Source organism: Maniola hyperantus, chromosome 11, assembly GCF_902806685.2.
Source record: "Maniola hyperantus chromosome 11, iAphHyp1.2, whole genome shotgun sequence".
NCBI lineage: Eukaryota > Metazoa > Arthropoda > Insecta > Lepidoptera > Nymphalidae > Maniola > Maniola hyperantus.
In genome coordinates this window covers 2,116,721-2,141,624 of record NC_048546.1, presented here as the reverse complement: position 1 = coordinate 2,141,624, position 24,904 = coordinate 2,116,721, and the positions used below count along the sequence as shown (strand labels likewise).

Below are 24,904 nucleotides of genomic sequence, written 5' to 3'. Positions count from 1 at the left end.
TATTATTTAAGGGTAGTAAGCCTAGTACCAATCCATTGAAGCGGAGTGGAGAGATGTATTTAGCAGATAAACCAAATTATTGATAGACCGTTTTTGCTCGAGCCACCGCCCGATTGGCCTTTTCTCGTCCTTTTTGCCATTTCTCGGAAGGTCTTTTTCTCAAAATGTTCTCTTATACCTAGTCTTTTCTTCTTATCTCAAAATGTCGTTTTCCGTGAAGTGGGTTATTCCGTTAGTCCGCCCTTAAAACCCCTCGAACTCTTTAGAACTCCGAAACGAGAGTTCATAGCTATCCACAGAAGGGGATTCACCGATGCATGTCGATGTAAAAGTTTTAGATAGAATGTTATGGAGTTTGAAGTAATTTGATACACTTACACGAGGTATCTATTATTACTATTCTCCAGTGTTTTTCATAATTTATTAAAAATATCAAATAGGTATGTTTATTGTTTAGGTTGCAAACACCGACCAGAAATAAAAGGTTGCAAAGATGGTGGGTGTTACACATTCACACACAGGTTACATCTTGTTCCTGTGAACGAAAGTGACGCCCTCATTTAAATTCAACTCTTTTCGGTCGATTTGTGCACTCCAACCACAGAGTACATTGGTATGTCTTCAACAGAGCGTGTTAATAATTTGTGGCTTCATCTCATTAAAATAGTTCATTGCTTAGCGATAGATTTCATGGCATTTCATATACGCGCTCGAAGAATATTTGGAAATAGCTACCTACCCCATGGATTTAGGAAGTAATAATTTATTAAGACCTTTGGCGGCTAGCTCAAACCAAAAAAACAGATGTTCGTTCTCATTTCATTTTTTTTAATATCTTTGATATAAGGACTATTCATTATAGTCCTTGAATGAACCTTAATTATTATTAAGGACTATATTTTATGGACTATTCTACTTCAGGCAGAATGACACGGATCATGGCCTGAACATGGCCTGAACCAATGTACTCTGTGACCTGAACATAGATTGCAAATTTTCTAAGCTATCTGTCAGTTGCTTATCAGTCATTTCACATTTTTCGCACATTTTTGCAATTTTTGCTCATAAAAATACAATAAAATTATTTATCCGCCATCGAAAGTAATTTTTATTTATGTTACAAGTGCATTTATAACGGTACCGTCATAGTATAATACATAACAGTAGAGTAAATATCATTACAAAGCGAAAACGCCTTTCTAAAGAGTTTTAATGAATTTCGCGTGTATTAAATTGGTTTAGGACGTTTTAAGTGGAAAATGCAAGGCAGTAACGATTCCCTGTCTGGTGCGTTTCTAAATTGGGGTATTATTTTGATGAACATCGTGCTTACGAAAATAATCTATGTTCGTTGGTTTTTTTAGTTTTGGGCCCAAATATGAGTGGTTCGCCTGCTGTTTTACTGACCCCTGGCCGTACGAGGAACATAGCCCAGGATATGGAAGCGTTACGGCTTTCTAGACAAGATAATCCATATTTACAAGTAAGTACATACACCAAAGACCTTATGTAAGCTAATTCTGCTTGTATGTAATGTGTTGGTCATTAACTCGTGATATAATCGTTGCAGCAAGTGATGGCGAGCAGGGAAAGTTTGATAGACAGTCACGCTGATGAATGTGAATCTGATGATACTATATTAATGTCACAGGTAATTTGCTTTACAAAATATTACACTTCACTAATTTTTTTAAGATTGAACATCAGTAATTATAAATGCGAATTGTTTGTTGGTTTGTCCTTCAATCACGTTGCAACGGTGCAACAGATTGACGTGATTTTTTGCAGGGGTATAAAGACCTTGAGAGTGACATAGGCTACTTTTTCTCCCGGTAAATCAAAGAGTTCCGACGGTGTTTTGGAAAATCTAATTCCACACTGATGAAGTAGCGGGCATCAGCTAGTGTTATAATAAAACTTAAAAGCATATCTAGTTATTGTACTCATTAATCATTTCCATAATGTGCCTTGCAGAAATTGATGGTACCACTTTTAGGTCTATCAATTTGGGCCAGATAGGATTTACCAACTGAATGCTGATAAAAGTCTGAAAATAATAATCATCACACACTTTTATCATTATGAATTAATAAATCCTATTTTTCACTGTAGAATCCTAGGATTTATACTGTGAGTTAGGTTTTTTACAGGAGTATGTATGTATGAGGTTATTATAGAACCTATAGCTACAATCCCATTGGTGGGATTTAAAGTTAAAACATTTTGGAACACAGTCTAGTAAAGCGTCAAGTTATGAACCTTTAAAAGCTACATTTTGATGCTGTATATTTAGTTTTAGCAATGTTTATTTTTATCCTAGACACAGGCAAACTAGTTAGGAGTCAGATACACCACCTACGCAAATGGCCAACTTATAACTTTTAGAGTTTTCTGGTTTAGTTATTAAGTGGGAACTACTTATCTATTTTTTAAATATTTGTGTGGTGTTTTTCAAATATATGTGCATCTTTACTAATAAATAAAAAATAAAATAAATAATGTAATTTCTAGTATAATACTAATTCTTATGCGTTTTGTTATTTCTGACTACTGATTAAACTTAATTCTAGTTTATAACTTTTCAGGAGTTTGGTAGCACGGCTCTCAGTTTTGTAGAAGATGATCCGATGACACTCAAAGAAGTCCATGAACATTTAATTAGATCACCTCCCCCTACTAGTTGCTGGCCACACGGTATGTAGAATAGAATAGAATATATTTTTATTCAAGTAAACTTTTACAAGTGCTTTTGAATCGTCAACTAATTTAATTTACTACTGGTTCAGAATGCTGTACCTACCGAGAAGAACCAGCAAGAAACTCGGCGGTTGCTCTTTGCTGTATACAACCAAACTCATCTAAACCCCAATTATTCATAATCATCATCATCAACCCATTGCCAGCCTACTACTGAGAACGGGTCTCCTCACAAAATGAGAAGGTTCTAGACCAAAGTTCACCATGCTGGCTAAGTGCAGATTGAGACTTTACACACCTTTGAGAACATTATGGTTAACATTGAAGATAAAGATTGTGAGAAAATCTGCATGCCTGAGAGTTTTCTATAATTTTTTCAAAAGTGTGTGAAGTCGTACTTGGCTAGCGTGGTGGACTATTGCCTAAATCCTTCTCAGTCTGAGCTGAAACCTGTGCGACAAGGGTCTCTAGGCACATGAATGAAATGACAGGGGGGGGCGCTGTTGGAGAACAAAGGCTTAGAATATTCAAACAAGAACAAAGGGGACACTTGACGGCAACGTTAGTTCCGATTTTCGCCACGCGCCTTGTCGCACAGTAGTCGGAAGGCGGTGGGTTGAGATGATGATTCAGTTGTTATTTTATATTATATTATTATGAAAAAACGGATCGATATTGGCCATGATAATGAGTTTATTCTTAATATATTTTATTATCAAACATAAATTTTATTAAATTAAAAGTAAATGGCATGATCAATAAAGAAATTAACACCTTCCTGCTTTACCTACTTTATATTTTTTGTCTCTAATTACCAGCATTATTTCATCAATAAATCATAGACTAGGCTAAAACTAACTTTCTAATTATTTTTATAAAGAAAATTTTGTTCAGAGTGTATTCACACAGATATAAAGAACACTAAACCAACACAAACTTTTAACACATTAATTACCTAAAACTAAGTACTTAGGAATGGGGGAACTCACTGTAATACAGTGTTCACTCGTATCTACAGGGGTAGTCATGCTATTTGTACGTTTTTACTAACTAAAATTTGTAACATTGGCGCTTGCGCTGCCGCAACGTATAAATCTGCGATACGACGACGCGTTTTCAGTCGACTTGAAGTCCAGGGTTGACATTGTTTTAAAGTTTAACATTTAATTAAACAAATGTTTTTAAACAATCAATTGTTTTGATAAAAAAGTAATTTTAAACATTTTTATTTAACTTTTTTTCCAACCCTGGGGTCCTTAATCGACAGGTTCATAATAGATGAAAATGGATAAGATCTAGTTGTACGTTGCCTGGTGCGACGAAATTTTTGCATTGCGTCATCGCATCGCGTTACGGTGTGACATCGTTCTTGCAATAACGTCGTCGCACCACAATATTGTGTATGCCATTAGGCTCCGAAAGGGAATTGGGAAACGCCCATTCTTGGCCAAAATTCATGTTATGAATACAAAAAAAAAACTTATTTACTGAAATATTTATTTATTTATTGACTGAAATATTGCTCGTAACGGTTTGTGCGTAACACTCGTAATGATAATCTTGGCAATGTAGGCATTGCACTAATTGTTACTGAGAAAACAAATAAACAAAAAGGTTTATAAAAGTTCCTCTGAGTTCGATGTCCAAAATAGTGCTTGTTTCTTGATCTGTGCTCTCAGTCCTAATGCCTTTCATTAATTTCATTGATGGATGCACTTTGGCCAAAAACCCTTTGACGAATGGGCGTTTCCCTTTCGCACTGCGGTGTTATGTAAGGGCTCTTCCACAGTACTTGGGGTGCGACGTCGCATCGCAAGTATTGTGAAAGGGCCCTAAGCGCCTTAGAATGTATAACATATTAACATAATAAGGTCTAAAGCATACTAACGATTCTCTCCCGTCGCTCGGACGCAGAGTCTCTGTCGTACCGCGCGTCGAGCGCGTTCGACTTCACGGACGCGCCCGTCTCATATAGCGCTTGCTCGGTCAATTCACACGAAAAGGTTACTAACAATGTCTTTAATTATTCTTGTGTTGTCCTGTCTAGATTATCCTATAGGGTGTGAAATTCCAGCCTTCAATCCAATGATATCTAAATATATAAAACGAAAAGCTGACTGACTGACTGATCTATCAATGCACAGCTCAAACTACTGGACGGATCGGTTTGAAATTTGGCATGCAGATAGCTATTATGACGTAGGCGTCCGCTAAGGAAGGATTTTTGAAAATTCAACCCCTAAGGGGTGAAATAGGGGTTTAAAATTTGTGTAGTCCACGCGGACGCGGACGTGGATTTTAGGTTTTTAAAATCCCGTGCAAACTATATTATGTTCCTGGATAAAATGTAGCCTATGTCACTCTCTTGAAGCGGTTTTTCAAACGTATTAAAAAAAACTAGGGGTAGGTAAAGGCATATCAGATTGCGCGGAGCGGGGGTCTCGATAGTAGATATTCCGGCTGGAATTTCGCACTTTTTTGGGCGTTGGGAGCTTTTGCATGTTACAGGTGTCGAGATTTAGAGTAGAGAGTATTTTCAGAGAATAATTAATAATTTTTGTCTGTTAGTCTGCTATCTTTTCAGGGCCCATCCGTTCAACCGATTTTAATGAAATTTGGTACAGAGATAGCTTGCATCCCGGGAAGGACAGGCTATTTTTCATCCCGGAAAATCAAAGAGTTCCCACGGAATTTTTAAAAACCTACATTCGCGGACGAAGAGGCGGGCATCATCTAGTTTTTTAATAATTTCTTCTTGATTTAACTTGTTATATTAGGGCTGGTTACATTGGCCGCGAATCGAAGCGAATTTCTAAATTTTATATAGCATAATGACCTATTTCTAACACGTAAGTAAATCACACCTATTTTTTCGTGCAAAAAAATCGTGATTTTTTCTCGGTATGTTTTATGTAGTGGCTAGAGATAAAGGCTTTTTATTTAATATGTTTTCTAATGTTAAGAAATTCGCTTTGTTTCAATTATATCATTTGAATCAACCCTTACTCTGTCTCTGTTCTTTTTCGTGGAAACACTTGCAAGTAGAATTGTTTCTATGAAAACACCAAGTAGAATTCTTATTGTAGTACCTTGTAAGTAGAATTCTTGCTGTGGAAATACCAAGTAGAATTCTTGTAGTGCTACACTTGTAAGTAGAATTACTGTCGTCGATTTATTGTGTCGATTTTTTTTCATTTTCATCATTTCATTTGATTTTTGATTACTAAACCTTGAATAGTTCGCATTATTCATTACTTTGCTTCACACATCTTATTATTTTGTTCATTTTATTTGAAATTCATTTCATGTAGTGTAGTGTAATCACATTACGAAACTATGTATTTAGTTAAATAGTATTAATTTTTAGCCTATTATACCAATTTTTATCAATACTTCCCTAAAAAACACAAAAAACCTCCCATCCAGGAACTCCTACCGGTTCGGTCCCCTCGCCGGGGTAACAGGAACGAGGAAAACAAAAATAACAACACTCCGAGCAGACCCCGCTCTTCCCGATCAGTGTCGCCGAGGTCACACGATTTGAGCTTATGTGGACGACCACTGTCTTTACCAGGTTTGATTTATATTATCTTAATTTAAAAAACACAAAAAATGTTTTAACCTGTGTCCGTTATAGATTTTAAACCCATCCAACCGATGTGCCCCAAACAGGAAAGGCAATCATGCGAATATAGGTTTAGACAAGGAAAAAAAAGAAATACGGATTTTTTTTTCTTTAGCGTATTAACACGACGGGTATCCGATAGTAATTTATAAAAGGAAAATCTGACTTTTTAAAATTCCTATGTACAAGTTAGCCCTTGACTGACTGATTTATCAACGCACAGGTCAAACCACGCACTGGACTGAAATTTGGCATGCGGATAGTTATTATGACGTAGACATCCGCTAAAACGCTTTTTTAAAAATTCAACCTCTAGGGTACGCTTTTATAGGTTGAATTTTGCGAGGCGTTGATAGATCAGTAAACTAATATTCTTTAAATTTTGACCGTAATATTTGTAATATTCAGGTGAAAGCCATCTCCGCACGGCGCTTAGTAAAAAGCCGAGCGCGCAACAAACTGAAAGGTTCTCTATACTTCAACACCCGCGGCCTTTGAGACGACCACACAGCGGCCGACACGACGACGAAAGCGTAAAACTAGTTCAAGACGATAAATAAAGCAAAGTAAGCGAATGCAGACAAATTCCTAAAAAAAAACATCAATTCAAGTAGAATTCTGGACGTCGAACACATACAAATGCAAGTAGACCTAAGCAAATTTCATATCACGGAAACACTTTTAATAGAATTCTTGCTGTGTAAACACCAAGTAGAATTCTTGTCGTGGTACACTTCTTCTAGTGATACACTTGCAAGTAGAATTCTTGTGGTACTCGTAAGAAGAATTCTTGCTGTGAAAACACCAAGTAGAATTCTAGTCGTGGTGTTAATAAGTAGAATTCTTGTCGTGGTTCACTTGTAAGAAGAATTCTTGTTGTGCATTTGCGTGTAGAATTCTGACGATGCAACACTCCTCATCTACTTACTTGCAAGTAGAAGTGTTTCCTTCATACATTTGCAAGTAGAATCATTGTTGCCATGGAATCACTTGCAATTAGAAATCTTGTCTTTAAAGACAATTTAATTCTATACTTTCATGTAGAATTGTTGGCATAGATCACAAGCGAGTAGGATATATAGTACAAGTCATAGAATACTTGCTTCAAGTGCTTTCTAGTCCTCAAATATTTACAAGTAGAACTTTTGTCATCAGCACTTGCGTTCATGCCGTAGAATTCTTCTAGAAATAGCTTTAAACACTTGCAAATAGACTTCTAGAAGTGAAATACTTGTACTTGCAAGTAGATTTTGATCAAGCACTTGCAAGTAGAATTCTTCATATTTCAATTAGAATTATCGTCACATTGGTGCAATCGATTTTGTTACTTATACTCTTGTATTCTTTATACATTTTGTTTATTTTTTTATGTATTTTTTTAGTACTTAGTTAGCATAAATTAACTTTATGATTCCTATGCCTTGTGCGACTTTTAAATGTCTAACTAGCTATATTATATCCTTATTAAAAAATTATTTACATTATTTTAAGTTTTATAATGTGTTTTTTACGGGTGAAAGTAATAATAAAATTAATCGTTTTTTGCCGATAAGTTTATTAGCAACCTTGTTATTTGTAAAAATTGTACAGTCTTTTCTGACAAATAACAATATTGCTAAGTAATTTATTACATATGAATTATTATTATTAATTTCGGACGTTAGTGACCATTTAAAGATATTCGAATGATAAATACATATGAGAGACGGTAATTGTAATAATATTAGTATTATAAATATAACTAATAAATTAATAATCAAACTAAATGATTAGAAGATTAGTTCAAAATAAAATCGTGATATTAATTACCTTAAATCACAGATATATACCAGATATTCAACTAGCGTAGCCCCCCAAATATATGAAAATAAAATAAATCACAAATAAATAATAAATCAATGACTACTTGTATCTTTTTATTTGGGATTATTCATCAAAGTTGTAATGATATTAAAATCAAATGAACACGATTAATCGCTTTATAACAGCTTTTTAACACATATCGAAACAATCGATTATTTACCTACTGTCGCCATTTTGTCATAGATAAATTGCATTAAAATAAATCATTGAGAAAAATACTTTGAAAATATTTTTTTCGTGTGTAAAAAAATAAAATAAAAACCGTAGATACTCTTACTTTAATCTATGGTTTCGTGGTATTATATACATATAGAGAGACGCTAAAGGAATTGAAATTTGTCTAAAATATTAAAGTGAGAAATTGTTTACAAAAATTTACATTTGATATTATTGTAACTGTTGGTATATTACTTATTATTATTTTCAATTCATGAAACTATGAAAATTATAACGACTTATAAATAATTTAATGATTAAATAATCAAAAAGTATGTATCATACTTAGTATGATGTACCTATATGTACTTACATGAAAGCAAGTGTAATTGGTGAAGAGCCAAAGATTTGCACGCACACATTCCTAAATGCTCATTCTAGAGTTAATTATTCCTACAATCGCAGAAGGTTCTCTAAAAATTAATATTTAATAATTGATAGTCATTGACTCAGGACTAAATATAATGCTATCCTTCTCCCAATCTTCTATATGGAAAAGGATAGCTTGATTTATGTCTGTTTTAGTAAAAAAATATGTGTAGGTATGTATATATGATCCTCGAATGGCTTACTTTCTAATACTAAGCTTAAAATTGAAGAAAAACCTGCCGAATGGTGGCATAATAATTTTTAGATTTAGTGAATTGTATTAAAATTTCGTTGGTTAATTATTGTTCTAAATAATAATGTTAATTCTAACAAATTGTTTTAATTAATTTTAAAATAATATAAATTCTACCTATTACGTTGGTTAATTTTAAAAATTAAAAACCTTAAGTGAATGACCATAGACCATGTGGTATAAACGCGAGCTTATAAATGAGAAGCATACAAAAATATTATATCATGTGATTAAAGATTTATGTTACAATTATTATCAAATAATATGTTGATATTTAAAAAATAATTAATACTCATTTTTAGTGGTAGGGCGATCGATGTAGGAATATGTATAAGAATATTAAGAAAAGCACAATTATTTCGTAGTGGTTCACAGATAAAAAATGTAAAAAAAGAAAAAGATGGCGGAACTATGTTTGTCTATAATTTTATTTTGGTGGCTTAAGTTCTGATGTCAGACAGGGGAGTTAATATGTACACAGATGAGGTTAATTTAGAGAAATACTTTACGAGTGGAATTAAAGTTTAAGTTAAAATATTCAAGAAACAAAATGAGTCTTATAATTTTGACTATTTGTTTTGCGCGCACCAGACAACTAACATAATCTTGTGTCAATATAAATAAGGTAACATATTGTATGTCCTAATTGGAAAATTATGAAATTTTTAAATTCGCTAACTACCACGTGCAAAATCTTAATATGAAAGTTCAAATGAGTTAGTTTTGTATATGTACATATGTATATGTATTTAAATTTTTGCTTGTTTTTTTTTAAATACTTTTAATTTTGTTTAAAGCTTTTGAACCATTTTGAATAATTTTAATTCAAACTTAGTTCCGAGTTGGGGTAGCTAGGTACATGAATGATTATATCTAATTATAATTATATATTATTAAACTTAAACATAAAAGTATTGTTAACCTGTGCAGTGTGTGCCATTTCTACATTCCATATTGTACAGTCGAGGTCTGATAATGTTGGCTGAATGTGCCAAATGATTATTACTTGATCTTCTCTTGAAAGTTCCTTGGGCTTTTGCCCCGATATTGAAGAGTCGTATGTGGAATTATATTGTAGGGCCCTTAAAAATAACTAGTGAAACCACATTTCGCCATGTTGTATGTTGTTGCACATACATATATCACCGTCGACATCGATGTACATATATACGAGTAGATAGGCGCTCCTAAAAAACCGGTAAAGTGTGAGGCGGACTCGCATCGACTCGACTTTTATACATATTACTTACAGTGCGACAAGGCTCTCTTGGCACTTGACTGACATTGACAGGGGGGCGCTGTTGGAGAACAAAGGCTTAGAATATTCAAACAAGAACAAAGGGGACACTTGATGGCAACGTTAGTTCCGATTTTCGCCACGCGCCAAGATAGCCTTGTCGCACTGTAAACACCGAAGCTTTACTACATAGTTGTCAATCTGTATAAAAAATTAATGGTTTCTAGTTTCTACCGTTAATTCTAACCACCACCGGACATGCGTAAAAACCTATTGTATCTGCAATATAAACTAACTGTGGTAACTATGTACGAGTACCAATATTCAAAAAGACCTCGACTACAGATCAGTTGCATATCAGACGGTTAAAGTTACGTTACCGTTACAGTTACACATGGACCGCCAATATAGCGCAAAATGGGCTGTACAAGTCAGTGTTCATACCTCCATGGCAGGGTTGGTACTAATTCTGAGCACACCTAAATTTTAGAGTATCCCCATCCTCTTACTAATATAATATGAAAAGAACAGACACAGTTTTACAGTTTTAAATTTAATTTAGAGCAATAAAACGACGTGACTTTAGTTGCCAGTCGCGAGCCTATTGTTTAGTAGCGTGCACTATTTAGAGTCTTTAAATGTAACTCTAACCGCCTGATAAGCAATTGGCCCTAAGTAATTAAATATGTACCAAAGAAAACCTTTATGTATTATAATTATCATGTATATTAAAATAGTGGTTGGGATCAATTGATCAGCATAATAACTTATTTAGAAGTAAAAGTTTCAAGATAATGAAATCGTGACCTGAGTCGTAAGACACACGTTTCTATGTTTTTTATTGCCAGAATCACATTACATACACTAGACCAAACCATACCATACGTATACATACGTGTTTAAAAACGTTTCACAAGCCAGACCGAGCAAACGCCGCGTTCAGATCGTTTAATTGCGTTGCGTTTCATGTTGAAAATTAAATGTTACCGCTCTAATGTATGTAAAATAGGGTCTTGGAACAGTCTATATATATAATATACTATAATATAATATAACTATATATATAATATATATAATATAATATAACTATATATATAATATAATATAATAATAATTTAAATAAAAATAAACGAGCCTCAATAGCTCAACCGGTAAAGGAGTGGACTGAAAACCGAAAGGTCGACGGTTCAAACCCCGCCCGTTGCACTATTGTCGTACCTACTCCTAGCACAAGCTTTGACGCTTAGTTGGAGAGGAAAGGGGAATATTAGTCATTAAACATGGCTAATATTCTTTAAAAAAATATATATATAATAATAATAATAATAATAATATTAAAATAATATGAAATGATTTTTTGTATGGCGGTACCTAGTTTATGGAGCTAAAATAATTTTAAAAAGTCATGATTTTTATTTATTTTAACATGATCGTCACGCTGAACGGCAGGTGAATAGTGTCACAATCCGTAAACGACACTTTTTTTCAATTTAGTAACATAAAGCGACGAACCGAATTCTGCGGGAAAATATTTTTATGTTAAAAAATTAAAAAAATATTTGTCGTTTACACCTTGAGTGTCGTCATTAATCGCTTTCCGTACAGGCGTGCGGAACGTTAATCATTAATTAATTTTAAAAAAGACTAAAAATCATGATCTTTTAAAAAGAATGAAATCTCTTTAATAATGAATTCTAGCCCCAAAAAATCATTTCATTTTATTCTACAGTCCAAGACACAATCCAAGAGGGTACTTCTGAAAATGTACATACCTAAATTATGATGTTCACTTGATCCAACCACTAATATCGTTTTTGTTGTCTCTTTTGCTGGCCATCGCTGGTCGATGACTTTGTTGTAATGAAAATGTGTATGTATGGAAATAAATCAAAATGATATTACAATTTGGTTTTGTTTACTGACAATCTTTAGTATAGGTTCCTACAGTTAATAACTAAACGGACTTGCCCACGACTTCGCGTGGATTTAAGTACGTATTTTTAAAATCCAGTGGCAGTTCTTCGGTTGTCCAGGTTATAAAAGCTAACTTTGTGCAGAATTTCGCCAAAACCGGTTTAGCGTTTGAGCTGGTTCAGGACTTCTACACTTTTGCAAAATTTTATTGAAATCGGTTCAACAAGATTATTCAACTAAGTATAGCTATCTGCATTATGCTAAGTGTCCACTAGGAATAAAACTTGCAGCTGTCAGACAGGCCAATTTCTACAAGTTTACGAAACTTGCATAAATTGAATTACTGCGTTTACACAGTGCAACTGCAAGTGACTTGCCAAAGCTAACTTTTGCAAGTTTTATTGTTAGATGACACTTAGCTTCAGTTCAGCTATAGTAATTTATTTTCTAGATCTAAATGTCTACAGCAAATTACCTACCTACTGTTTTAGAATTTTTGATATAAAAAATCATCCCCTCCCCCTTCTCATTGAAGATTGTAAGCAGACAGTAGGTATTAATAAACTATATTAGGAAAAAGTGTGTTTTAATCTACAGATTATTTCTGGGGTTGAAAAATTTAAAATAATACACAGGAAAGCTTTATTTATAATTTTATTAAATTAATTCTATAACTTTTTTTTACATATAGTAAATTATATGTGTGCTTTTTCGTCAATTACATAGAATAATGCTGCCAAATCACTCAGCAGTTAGTTAATATAGAACCTAATGTTTGCCTCTACGATCAGACAACGATCGACTGCGGGTTGCCATTACGAAAAACAAAAAAAAAAATGCCCACAGCTACTACCTATAGAAAAAAACACGCAAATTATTGAGGCCATTCTAGGAGGTGCTTATTTATTCACAGCACACAAATCTCCAAATTGGCAAGTCCAAAAGTAGGGTTCCGTTCTTTTCCGCAGAAAAAAATTGTGAAAAAGATTATGCACTATTTTAGACCTGTCTGTTAAGAGGTTTGTTAAAAATTGAACTAGCAATATTGTATTTCCTTGTTTAAGAAAAAATTGTATATTTGGACTAAAATAACTTTGTGGTTCAATTTAAAAGATTGATTACCTACAAGTAGGTACTTACCTATACTTCATAATCAAGGAAAGCCAATAGATTTTGGGGCCACTAAACTTGCGTGTAATTTTTTTTCATTAAAGTAACTAGTTGGAGTTAAAGAAAGGTACCTATTTTTGAAAATTTTATCTGTTCACTCGTTAAATTAGCGCCAAATAGAAAGTAACGATAGAAGCATACCTTTAGGTTTGTAACTTTTGCATCGTGCGTTAAAAGTACCTACGTTCGCCGTTATTTTAAAATCCATTGACAACATGTTTATCGTTTATAGGCTTATAGCATTTCAGCTCGGTCTCGCTTGCACATATTTACAGTTGCAGCTGTTTTTACTACTGAGAGAACATTATAAGTTTTTACGCAAGAATTAAACTTTAAACATTGTTTTAAATTTTGTGATGCGTACTTTGAGCAAAAGGAAAGGGCGAGTAGATGAACATAGAGTAATTTATGGCATACCGCGCAGTCTACCCGACTTCTCCCGCCGCTCCCCAGCCAACTTGGTCCAAGAATATAATCTTGGTATAAGAATATAATGAATTTGTATAAAAATTTTGGCTCCAAATATTTACAATCAGTGATATAATTTTTTTTACAATACCGGACTTATTTTATAATTTACACTGACTAAGTTGAGCTAGGTGCGGAGCGGCGGCAGGGGACGGCTGTTTATTGCAATTTGTTGCTAATGGTCCAAGGGATGGCGGGAAATTTTGAGAAGGTATTTGAATTGAAGCTAATATATTTTAGAAGCTTATTAAGGTACCTCTGATCTAGACTTGGCAGGCACTTTACGACGACATGACATGACTGACGTTAATAAAGTGATTTTCATGCCCTAATAAGTATTATATGGTAGGCCAAATTTCGTAAACCCACCATCAAACTATCATGAGACGTAGCCGCTTGTATCAAGTACCCCCTCAAAATTTCCTACCAGCACTCCGGCTATAATAACATTTTTCTTATCTAATGAGGTGCGCGCGCATATATCGTCGCACCATCTCTAATACCCTATCGTTACAGTGGTACACCTGTATTACATTGTATTTCTACGAGAAAGGAGGGTAGTCGGAAGATATCGCAAATCAAACTCACTGTAGCAATAGGATACAGATAATTTAGTTAAGGAAGAGACAACACCAAAGGCAGAGCTGCACCGTAGGCTACGACCGTCGCCCGCGCGCTTTTCTATTACTTTTTTACACTAGGTTTACGTTATACCGTAATACGTTATTACGTAGTACTCTGACAGCTGGATATCCACTTTATTTGCGAAACTATAGTGCTCTGCGCTCCTTCCTAGTTCCTAGTTACTTCGGAAAAGCAGAAACATACATACCATGTAGTGAAAAGGCATAACACAATACAGGCACCATCTGTGTAGATAGTCCACACAGACTCTCTACAGTATACTGTACTCTATAGTACTGTAGAGCGCGCCCGTCTTGCACCAACCTTTGATCGAGCAGCACGCCAGTAAGTCAATATTATTTGCTTTAATCACAAATAGGCAAGTTATTTTATGTCTGAGCAATTTATAGTGTAACAACATCCCTAGCACTGAATTAAATAGACGTGCACAATGTACATTACATATTGTGTATCGCTTGACTGAGATGGCGTCTGCTTTCTAGTGCGGTTTGCAGGACGGTGACTGCGAAGGATCTTAGATTTTGGTCATTCTTTGGTTAAAAATACAGTGTGTACCTTTTTAGCCAATAACAACGATGTCGATCGTAATGTTATAAATGATAATGCTCCAGCTCGATTATAGGGCGCACTAGACTTAGAGTAGTAAGTATATCAGTGTATACGCATAAAGAACAATTATAATCGCAGGCAATGCGACGTCATGGTAGTTCAGGAGTATAGTGCCCAACAAGTTCGCAAACAAATAGATACCCAGCCTTAACGATACCTTCTCCCTGTTTCGTGATTAAAATTAACGTTTAGAATTAACATTCAAGTAGGGGCTTATACAGAATTTGTACTCTTAAAGCGTCCCGTCGCCGCTTCTACCCATCATTAATAGTTGCGAAACTAAACATGGCGGAGGCTGATCACTTTGGGTTGAGATATTTCGGTGTCATTTATTTGGAACATTAACGAAGAATTTATAACCACAAGAAACCACTGAAGATTTACCACAATTATCGTATAGGTATTTTTATCTATTGATACAGTTTATCCCGTAATGTTCAAAACAAATAAATACCCCGTAGGTATAACTGTATCGGAGTATAAAATGAGTACGTGCGTGAAGCGAAACATTGGTAGATACACGGTTCGAACAAAAATCGATAGAGCACTGCCTATAAATAAAATAAAAATAAAAAGTATTTGTGAAACATTAAATAATTTTTCCAAATAAATATATGATATACATTTTTTTTATTGACATAGTCGAGGCAGGATATGACGGACGCAGTAAGGGCATTCGATTATCCAACTCCAGTGCAAAACGCATTCCATCGATTTGTGATCGGAAATCGTAGCAACAAACTTTGATAGCAATTCATCGCTATCAATGAAGGATACATTGATTTAAATATTCAATTTCAAGTAATATTAGTGACGCTGATCGACAGCAGCAGATATATAAATCTATAGGCAGATGGGCAGTGGAGAGAAAGGGCCCGAGATTGAAGAACAAAATGCACGGCAGGATAGACATCCCTGCTACGACTGCTATCACTTAAATCACCTACTGCGCAGGTACAAGGTCTGAGTTTTTTTTTTACTTAAAACGATCCAATACTGTTTTTCAAAGAGAACCTTATTTTCAACAAATAACAGTACAAAATATTTATTATAATGTACAGTTACCTTACCAACCAATACGGTTAGGTATATACCTAATAAGTTTGGTGTTAAGGACACGTGTATTTAATAATACCTACTGTTTCTACCAATCACAAATCAATGTATATATGCGCGTATAGTATTACGGTTGTTTACTGGCCCAACACATTTTAAAAATAATAATGCAACACTGAGTTGATTCACAAAAGCCATAGCTTGCAAAAAGATGACGTAAAGCATCGGGCTCGAATTATAATATTACGTTTAAAAACGCGCCAAAACTTTCATTTAGTAATAAATCTCCAATACAGGTACAATAATGCTACTTAGTTATGTATTCACCTATTTAATTCAGTTTACACGTAGACTAGATTTACTCGTTATCTACAGAATATTACATAAATTCTATATAAAATATTATTATTGTTAACAAAATATTAATTTTCAAAGCTATTATGTAGCTAATTATAAATAAAAAAAATTGGGGCAAAACAGAATATCAAATTACAAAGTTCAAAGGGCCTAGAAGTCAATACCGTTAGGCAAGATTATTAAAAAAAAGTTAAGTTCGGCGTGAGTTTCAAACGTAATATTTTAAGATTTTGGTTTAGAATGTGAGAGGCGCCCGACGGACACACGCGGCTCAGCCGCAACCGATAACGCATTATCTTAAGAGATCAGACTGTCATTTCAATAATCATACGTTTATAACTATACTTATTACAACATCCATACCTAAAACAATTTACAATGTGAATTTTAAAAAAAGAACATCGGTGCCGTTATTACGTAACTTTTGATGGTTACAATTATTGCGATCGTCACAATCCAGAACTAAGTGAATTGCCACTGAAGTAGAGCGGAGACGTGTTTATCGACCAATCAGGTTATTCTGCAGTTTGGACAGGTTGCATTAGCGATAAAAATCCACCCAAATTATAATTATGTGAAAGGACTAAGTACCTATCATGAGTTTACATTGAAATTAGAAGCCCCTCCCAACACTCAACAGCAAGTCAATCAACATGAGAGTATAGTCAATAGTGACGAACTACGCTTAGTTAGTATTTAAGTCAATAGAAACATCGTTGCAATTGTCGCGATTCCGACCATCAAAGTTACGTAATCAGGGTTATGAAATAAAGTTCAAAGCTGTTTAGATTGGAATCGAGCATAGGGCCATGTTAAAAAAAATACGTTTTGAGTAAATTTTTTTAAACAATATACAATGAAACCAGTCACGCATCATAAAATGAATTAACAATTTATTATTATAAGATACAATAGTCATAACAAAAATATATTGTGTAATCTTCTCTAGATATGTTACAGTTACCGTCACCAAAGTTGGAATTGCGCAATAGTCTATATCAAGATCTTTTTTACTTAGATTACTTAAGGATATCAGGCCATGTGATCCAAGATCAAGAAATATACCTACGGCGGCGCGCCCTTTCGAAGACTCGAGGAATTCTATCTCTTATAAGAGTTTACGCAATAGAGAGAGAGAGCCGTTTATCGACTTTTTTTACTTTTTAAATCACTTAAAAAACCGCGCAAAGAAGGCGGCTGGTGTAAAACTGTAAAGCGAGACACTGACACAACGTGTGACGTACAAGGGGCGATTGCAATAGTGCGGCTCTATCTGCGATTCATGTATTGAAACTTTTAGAAACAGCATTTGACACGTTGTATTGTGGCGTTAATTGTTTGCATTTTCAACTTCGGTGACGCGCACTGTATCTAGTGTTCGTTTTTATCAACACAGTGTATTGTCCAGCTTTCCATTCCATATAATATTTTTGGTATGTGAAATGTCTACATAAATAAGAAACCATGCGAGTAATTTTGTGTCTGTAAAAATTTAATTTTCAAAATGTTACGAAACTTTTAAAATGTTAATTTTGAATGGATTTATATCATATAGAATTGAATTGTACGGACATAAGAAAACTAAGACTTGAGTTTTAAATAAAATTATAGCTATTTTTTTAATACAAATATAAGCCATGTGAGATGTTTATTATTAAACAATAAATTAAGTTAGATTCTGAACTGGCCTTGGCTCAAATATTTTAGCTTAGTACGTATAAATCTAATTACAATTTAAAAAAAACACGGTAGGTAGGTGATTAGAAAAAAAAAACATGACTTGATTACTCGCAGTGGCCTGTGACAAATGAAGTGAGATCATAAAACATTGAATATTAATACTTAACAATACGGTGTTAGTTAGCAATGTTGGACATACGAGTATTACAGACGTACACACGTCACATTGAACTCGCTCGGGTAATTGAGTCCGCCAATATGAACGTTTTGTCTCATTTATTTCCATTTTCCAAAACTTCCACGCGCAAAGTTCCGTGTGTATGATCTGTGTGTTTCTTACTCTTTGGAAATCGCTTACGCCATCTTGAAAAATGTTCATTTTACTGGCTCTGGGTTCCAGCTCTTTTGAGCCTGTTGTCTTGAATGGCGTTCACGAAATCTTTAGATATAGCAACACAATAATAAGAAGTAAGGTAAGAAAATAAAATAATAAGCGATCTATGCGATTTGTTACTTAAAAATTCTCATAGCCGCACATTTTAGTATTTTTTTTGTTAATTTAATAAAAAAATTTGATGGGTTGCCATGATTAAAATAACCCAGTCAAAAATAGTTAAAATAATAATTTGACAGCGGTCAGATTTACCGCCCAACACGCACAGATCTAAAACTATTTGATTAAATTATACAAGAAAAAAATTATATACAAAATATAAAATTGATATCTATACAACATTCGCTTTGGAGCGACAATTATTATCATTTTTTTTGTGAAATCAGTAACAATAAGTACCTAATAAGGAATTTAAAATTTAAACATAATAATAATAATCTTCCAACTTTAAACATATTGTAATAAATAAATATATTTATGGAATAAAAAAAATGTGATATTTTTTTTCAAATTGTTCGGGGCAGAAATCAATTTTGTAGCAAACCATTAATAAATTTTTTTTAAAGCCCCTTTGTGATGATGTCGTGAATTTTGGAGAGTGACGTTTACTTTTTAAACATTTAAAATATAATTAATAGAGTCCAACTTTTAACACCAAAAGAATCTAAATATATACAATTCGCTTTAGGTAAAAAGAACTCTGGAGTCTGGACGTCAGTGGATAGGATGCGCCTGCGCATCCTATCCACTGACCTACTGCACTACCCTACAGTGCGGGAAGCGAAAGGTTGACTGACGAAGTAATAGCGCGGCGGTAACAGATGCCCCGGCCGTCATGCATCACTCCGTAGTTCGTACCACCCAAAGAAAACGATCTATTTAGTGGTCCGTCACTTCAACTCTCACACTTGTATGAATGATGTGTTAGTCGCCCACTGCGCAGGTTTAATGTTAGAGTTCTTTTAACCCGACGCCAATTGTAGGTATTTCGTAATTTGTAAGAGAAGAGAAAAATAACGTTGATTTATTACAATGCTTTTTTGGCAATTTTGTACTCGGTAATGGTCGCGGAGTGTGTGTATGTGTGTGTGTGTGTCACTGTGAGCGGCGCGGGCGCAGGGCGAGTCACTCGCCAACAACATGCGCCTCGGTACATGTACCAACATAATGTCCTACGAATGTTTTGTTTTATACGAAGATGGTCGCGCGCCGCGCTCCTTCCACCTGGAATGAGAAATGAAATATTTATGAATTTATGATACCTACAAGTTTCCCAAATCTCTTCCTCCTAATCCTTATTGTAACGACGTCCAATCTAAGTAGGTACTATATACTCATCTAGACCCTATGTAGTAGGTAGGTATACCGCGCGCGCAGGCTTGCTACAGTACCGCGACCGGCCGCGTGCGACTTCGACCCCGCTGTCGCCGCTGTGCCCCGACACCAGCGACTCACTGTTGCTATGGTTCCACGTGTAATTGTCACTACTCACCTAGACCCCAGTATACCGCGCGCGCGCAGGCTTGCTACAGTACCGCGACCGGCCGCGTGCGACTCCGACCCCGCTGTCGCCACTGTGCCCCGACACTAGCGACTCACTGTGGCTACGGTTCCACGTGTAATTGTCACTACTCACCTAGACCCTAGTATACCGCGCGCGCGCAGGCTTGCTACAGTACCGCGACCGGCCGCGTGCGACTCCGACCCCGCTGTCGCCGCTGTGCCCCGACACCAGCGACTCACTGTGGCTATGGTTCCACGTGTAATTGTCACTACTCACCTAGACCCTAGTATACCGCGCGCGCGCAGGCTTGCTACAGTACCGCGACCGGCCGCGTGCGACTCCGACCCCGCTGTCGCCGCTGTGCCCCGACACTAGCAACTCACTGTGACTATGGTTCCACGTGTAATTGTCACTACTCACCTAGACCCCAGTATACCGCGCGCGCGCAGGCTTGCTACAGTACCGCGACCGGCCGCGTGCGACTCCGACCCCGCTGTCGCCACTGTGCCCCGACACTAGCGACTCACTGTGGCTATGGTTCCACCTGTAATTGTCACTACTCACCTAGACCCTAGTATACCGCGCGCGCGCAGGCTTGCTACAGTACCGCGACCGGCCGCGTGCGACTCCGACCCCGCTGTCGCCACTGTGCCCCGACACTAGCGACTCACTGTGGCTATGGTTCCACGTGTAATTGTCACTACTCACCTAGACCCTAGTATACCGCGCGCGCGCAGGCTTGCTACAGTACCGCGACCGGCCGCGTGCGACTCCGACCCCGCTGTCGCCACTGTGCCCCGACACTAGCGACTCACTGTGGCTATGGTTCCACGTGTAATTGTCACTACTCACCTAGACCCTAGTATACCGCGCGCGCGCAGGCTTGCTACAGTACCGCGACCGGCCGCGTGCGACTCCGACCCCGCTGTCGCCACTGTGCCCCGACACTAGCGACTCACTGTCGCTCTGGTTCGACGTGTAGCCGATCACGTCCACTTCATCTGAAAATTAAGGAGAAATAGGCATAAGATATCTTAAAATCCCAGTTAAAGGTAACACATAACTTTATTTTAAATTAGCAAATTAGGAAATGTTTATCAAGTCTGACACAGTGAAAAATCACTAAGGTTATGAACAAAGGCATGAATGTTGGTAGCATTAAATTAATTTTCAATTTCAAAGTTAAAATAAATCATTATTTCATAATAATTGTTCAGATATAATTATATTATATCTGTACGAAAAAAGGCGTCTTCAAAGCAATACCATAATAAATTTTTGAGAAGGCAACAAATTTAAAATAGTACTATCTTTTTCACAACAATCTCTGTGGAAAAGGACAGTTAGTTTTAAATGATTCTGTCAATTTTAAATGCACAAGCAACTTTTGTCTCTGCATGACAAACGATGCTCACGTGTGCGCGCCCTTACTATAAACTGTTTTTACCCGTCTATACGATATTTTGTTTAAAACGCACAAATAACTCCGACATAACTGAGCAGCCGCTGAGTTTCTTGCTGATTCTTCTTGGTATGAAAAGCGTTCCGAACCAGTGGTAGATGCATTTGACGATTCAAAAGTACTTGTAAAAGTTTAATTGAATAAAAAATATTTTTATTTTCTTTTACTTTTATTTCAAGTTAGAAATGCGTGCGTTGGAGACCCCGCGGACGAAGCCCGAGACGTTGGGCCGACCAGCCCCCCAATTGTGTAAGAATAACCATTTCATGGCTATCGCAATCGTCAAGAATTCTGCCCTTTGATTGGCTGTGAAAAAATGTAAACAGCGAATCAACCAATCAAAGGGCAGAATTTTTTGACGATTGCGATAGCCATGAAATGGTTATTCTTACACAATTGGGGGGCTGATTCGAGAAGCGGTCGACACACCCTTCTGCAATGCCTTCCGTACGGCCTCCAATAGAGAAAAATGGCTCAATATCGTGAATTATCTCGAGGGAACCACGATCCTCAAAATTGAGAGACCGACGCGAGAAGAAGAGGTGCGTACCCAGGGTCGAACCCCGGACTTCCCAAATAGGCGGCCATCGACGTCTAAGCCTATCTCCGTTAAACAAACTTCCCAGTACATTCTACATACTGCTCCGCTAGTAGGTATGTATGTAGAAAGCATGAAAAATAATTTCCGGTTAAGATGTATCGCATTTTCACATAAATGTAGTGCTCGGTCTAGATTATCTACATAAATCCAGGCTACGACGTTATCCTACACTTCAGCTTGATGGGATCGATAACCGAATCCCTCAGGAGTATAACGTCTGTAGGTAGCTACTCTGTGTAACCCGAGAGATGATTCGATTCTACGCAGATCCGATCGGATATTATGATAATATGCAAATCTTTCATGAAAGCTTATAACATTTTCATGTAGGTATCTACTTACCTAATATTAATATCGTACGCAATTTAAAATGTCGTAAATTTTGCTACGAAAATATGAATCATATATAATCATATTTTTGAAATTTTAAATTGCGTACGATGCAAATTTTCCATTAGTGAGGGTTGCGAAACCTTCCATTAATCAAATGATATGGGTTTTGTTGGTAGAATAATTGGCTCCCAATATTTAATAATAATAATAATAATAAAAACCTTTTATTCAGCCAAATTTACAAATAGGTATAAACAGGTAGGGTGCCGTAGTCCCTGGGGAACCAAGGAGCCGACCAGTGTCCATGCTCCCTGGTTCCCCAAGATCCAGGCACCCACTTCTTAAAACTAGCTTAGAGTCTATCTTGGCCGAACGGGGCGCTGCCTCAGCCTATTGCTGCAGCCGGTCGACTGCAGCGCTGATTTTCAGGCATGGCCCCCAGTGATATCACGGGCCGATCGGGAGCGCGAACATCCCGTGCCTATTTTATATTGACACATGCCGAGTTACTTGCTGGTGCTCTTTTGGTAGTAGGTAAAGCAATTTCAACCCAATACATATATCTAGGCTTTAACGAATCAGATCTCTATCTATTTAATCTATTATATTGAATATTTTACATTTATATCTATTATGTCTTTCTATCTAACTACTTAACTATCTATTTATCTTTCTACCTATCTATATAACTAATCCATCGAACTACATATATAATAAAATTATCCGCTATCTATTTATAAGTCGCTTAATGTTGTCCTGTAAAATTTGAATGAAATTGGACGTCCAAAAAATGCTGTCTTACTCTTACAATTGTTTTTGTCTTTCTAGTAAATTTTTTTTTTATAATTTGTTTAAATGAGTATAAAGTTTTCGCTAAACGGGCTGGGGGAGGCAAGTCATTCCAAATTTTACAGGCTGCATACTTAAAAGTCCCCTTGAAGGAGGCAGACTTATGGTGTGGCCATGCAATTTTAGGAGCCGACCTTGACATATGCGTACTATTCTCACGAGCCCATTTTATCCTTGAGCGTAAGTAGCTAGGTTTACCCGTGGACATGACACCGAAGAGTAAGGTGGCCAAGTGAAGTTTGCGTCGAGCCTCCATTTTTAACATGTTGGCATTTCCACACTCCTATACCTATCATAACTACAAACAAAAACACATGACATCAAACGAGTCCAGGGAGACGCTGGATTCAGGCGGCGCAAGACCGTGGCGTGTGGAAGTCCCTATAAGAGACCTACGCAGCATAGTCAATCCGAAACAAAAAACCGGCCAAGTGCGAGTGAGGCTCGCGCACTGAGGGTTCCGTACTATAGTCGTATTTTTTCGACATTTTGCATGATAAATCAAATCATAAAAACAAATAAAAATCTGTTTTAGAATGTACAGGAGAAGCCCTTTCATATGATACCCCACTCGATATAGTTATCTTACTTTGATAATTGAAAATACTTTCTAATTATTATTTCATGACCACAATTTTTTTTTTTGTGTGATGGAACTAAAAATTCACGGTTTTCAGATTTTTCCCCTAATGTCTGCTATAAGACTGCCTGATGCTAGATCAACGGAAAGTACCCTGTAAGTTTCTTGACAGACAGACAGACATACAAACAACAAAATGATCCTATACCTTATAGGTTTTCTGTTTTTCCTTTTGAGGTACGGAGCCCTAAAAAGGTGAACTTATATGAGTTAACGATGAAGATGATGATTATTGCATTTACTTTAAACATATAAACTGAAACAAATCCAGTCCGGATATTAAATTTTCTTCAAAGACTTCAATATAACGAGAGAAACTCCCCTTTCCGCAAAGCTGTATCGATTCAGTGTAAAATTTCTAGTATTTCCCCGAAACGTCAGGATTATGTGCATAAATCTAGCCTAGATACAACGTTATCCGCTCGCTAAGTTACCAGAACTGGATCAATATCTTAATCCCACAGGCGAAGTAGTTCTGTATTAGCTAACTAATAGTATATGGAATAGATACTAGATGATGCCCGTGAGGATTTAGGTTTTTTAAGAGCCCATGGGAACTCTTTGATTTTCTGGGATAAAAAGTAGCCTATGTCCTTCCCCGGTATGCGAATATCTGTGTACCTTTCATCAAAATCGGTTGAACGGTTGGGCCGTGAAAAATTAGCAGACAGAGAGACAGACAGACAGACACACTTTTGCATTTATAATAACTAATAAGTATTAGTATGGATGTAGATAGAAGATAAATATTATTGGCGATACAGGACAGCGTTTGCTTTACAAGCAAGCAGAAAAAACTAAAATAATATATTGCCCGCATTTCGACCACAGAAATATATTCCGATTCGATAGAGGGAGCCACTCGTAAAAAAGCCTTTTCTGCCTCACAGTTTTCAAACTACATTTCACCGGAAAATTTATTTCCAACTGAATTTGAATGGGAAAGCAGGATACGTACATCC

At 36.2% G+C, this 24,904-nt stretch overlaps 2 protein-coding genes and 1 long non-coding RNA gene across 6 annotated transcripts in view; 1 reads left to right on the top strand and 2 right to left on the bottom strand.

Annotated features, from left to right (window-relative positions):
* Positions 1–1,029: 1,029 nt before the first annotated feature.
* Positions 1,030–9,672, top strand: LOC117986337 (uncharacterized). 2 transcript variants are annotated; one of them, XM_069501697.1, is made up of 7 exons: positions 1,030–1,287; positions 1,365–1,483; positions 1,571–1,651; positions 2,586–2,694; positions 4,612–4,700; positions 6,124–6,271; positions 6,731–9,672. In XM_069501697.1, exons 1-7 carry the CDS (start codon positions 1,260–1,262, stop codon positions 6,880–6,882), a joined length of 726 nt encoding a protein of 241 aa, XP_069357798.1. In that variant the 5' UTR covers positions 1,030–1,259; the 3' UTR covers positions 6,883–9,672. The 2 variants fall into 2 exon arrangements, with proteins under 2 accessions (XP_069357798.1, XP_034829064.1); XM_034973173.2 differs by having other exon boundaries at positions 2,571–2,694.
* Positions 9,673–12,812: 3,140 nt separating this feature from the next.
* On the bottom strand, positions 12,813–20,464 carry LOC138403032 (uncharacterized). Its single transcript, XR_011237337.1, has 2 exons — positions 20,190–20,464; positions 12,813–19,777 (listed from the first exon to the last, which is right to left on the bottom strand). It is a non-coding gene; the product is annotated as an uncharacterized lncRNA (long non-coding RNA).
* Positions 20,465–20,887: 423 nt separating this feature from the next.
* LOC117986338 (max dimerization protein 1-like) overlaps positions 20,888–24,904 on the bottom strand; it is a 363,758-nt gene continuing 359,741 nt past the window's right edge. For all 3 annotated transcript variants that reach the window (XM_069501952.1, XM_034973176.2, XM_034973175.2), the window contains exon 6: positions 20,888–21,058. In XM_069501952.1, the coding sequence (XP_069358053.1) occupies positions 20,910–21,058 (149 nt within the window). In that variant the 3' untranslated portion in view covers positions 20,888–20,909. The remainder of the gene's footprint in view (positions 21,059–24,904) is intronic.

Bases quoted from the DNA above. Each gene is read 5' to 3' on its own strand.
- LOC117986337 (XM_034973173.2), top strand. From the start codon at position 1,260: ATGCAAGGCAGTAACGATTCCCTGTCTG. The intron at 2,695-4,611 runs GTATGTAGAATA...GCTCGGACGCAG, and splicing joins TACTAGTTGCTGGCCACACG to AGTCTCTGTCGTACCGCGCG. The intron at 6,272-6,730 runs GTTTGATTTATA...TGTAATATTCAG, and splicing joins ACGACCACTGTCTTTACCAG to GTGAAAGCCATCTCCGCACG.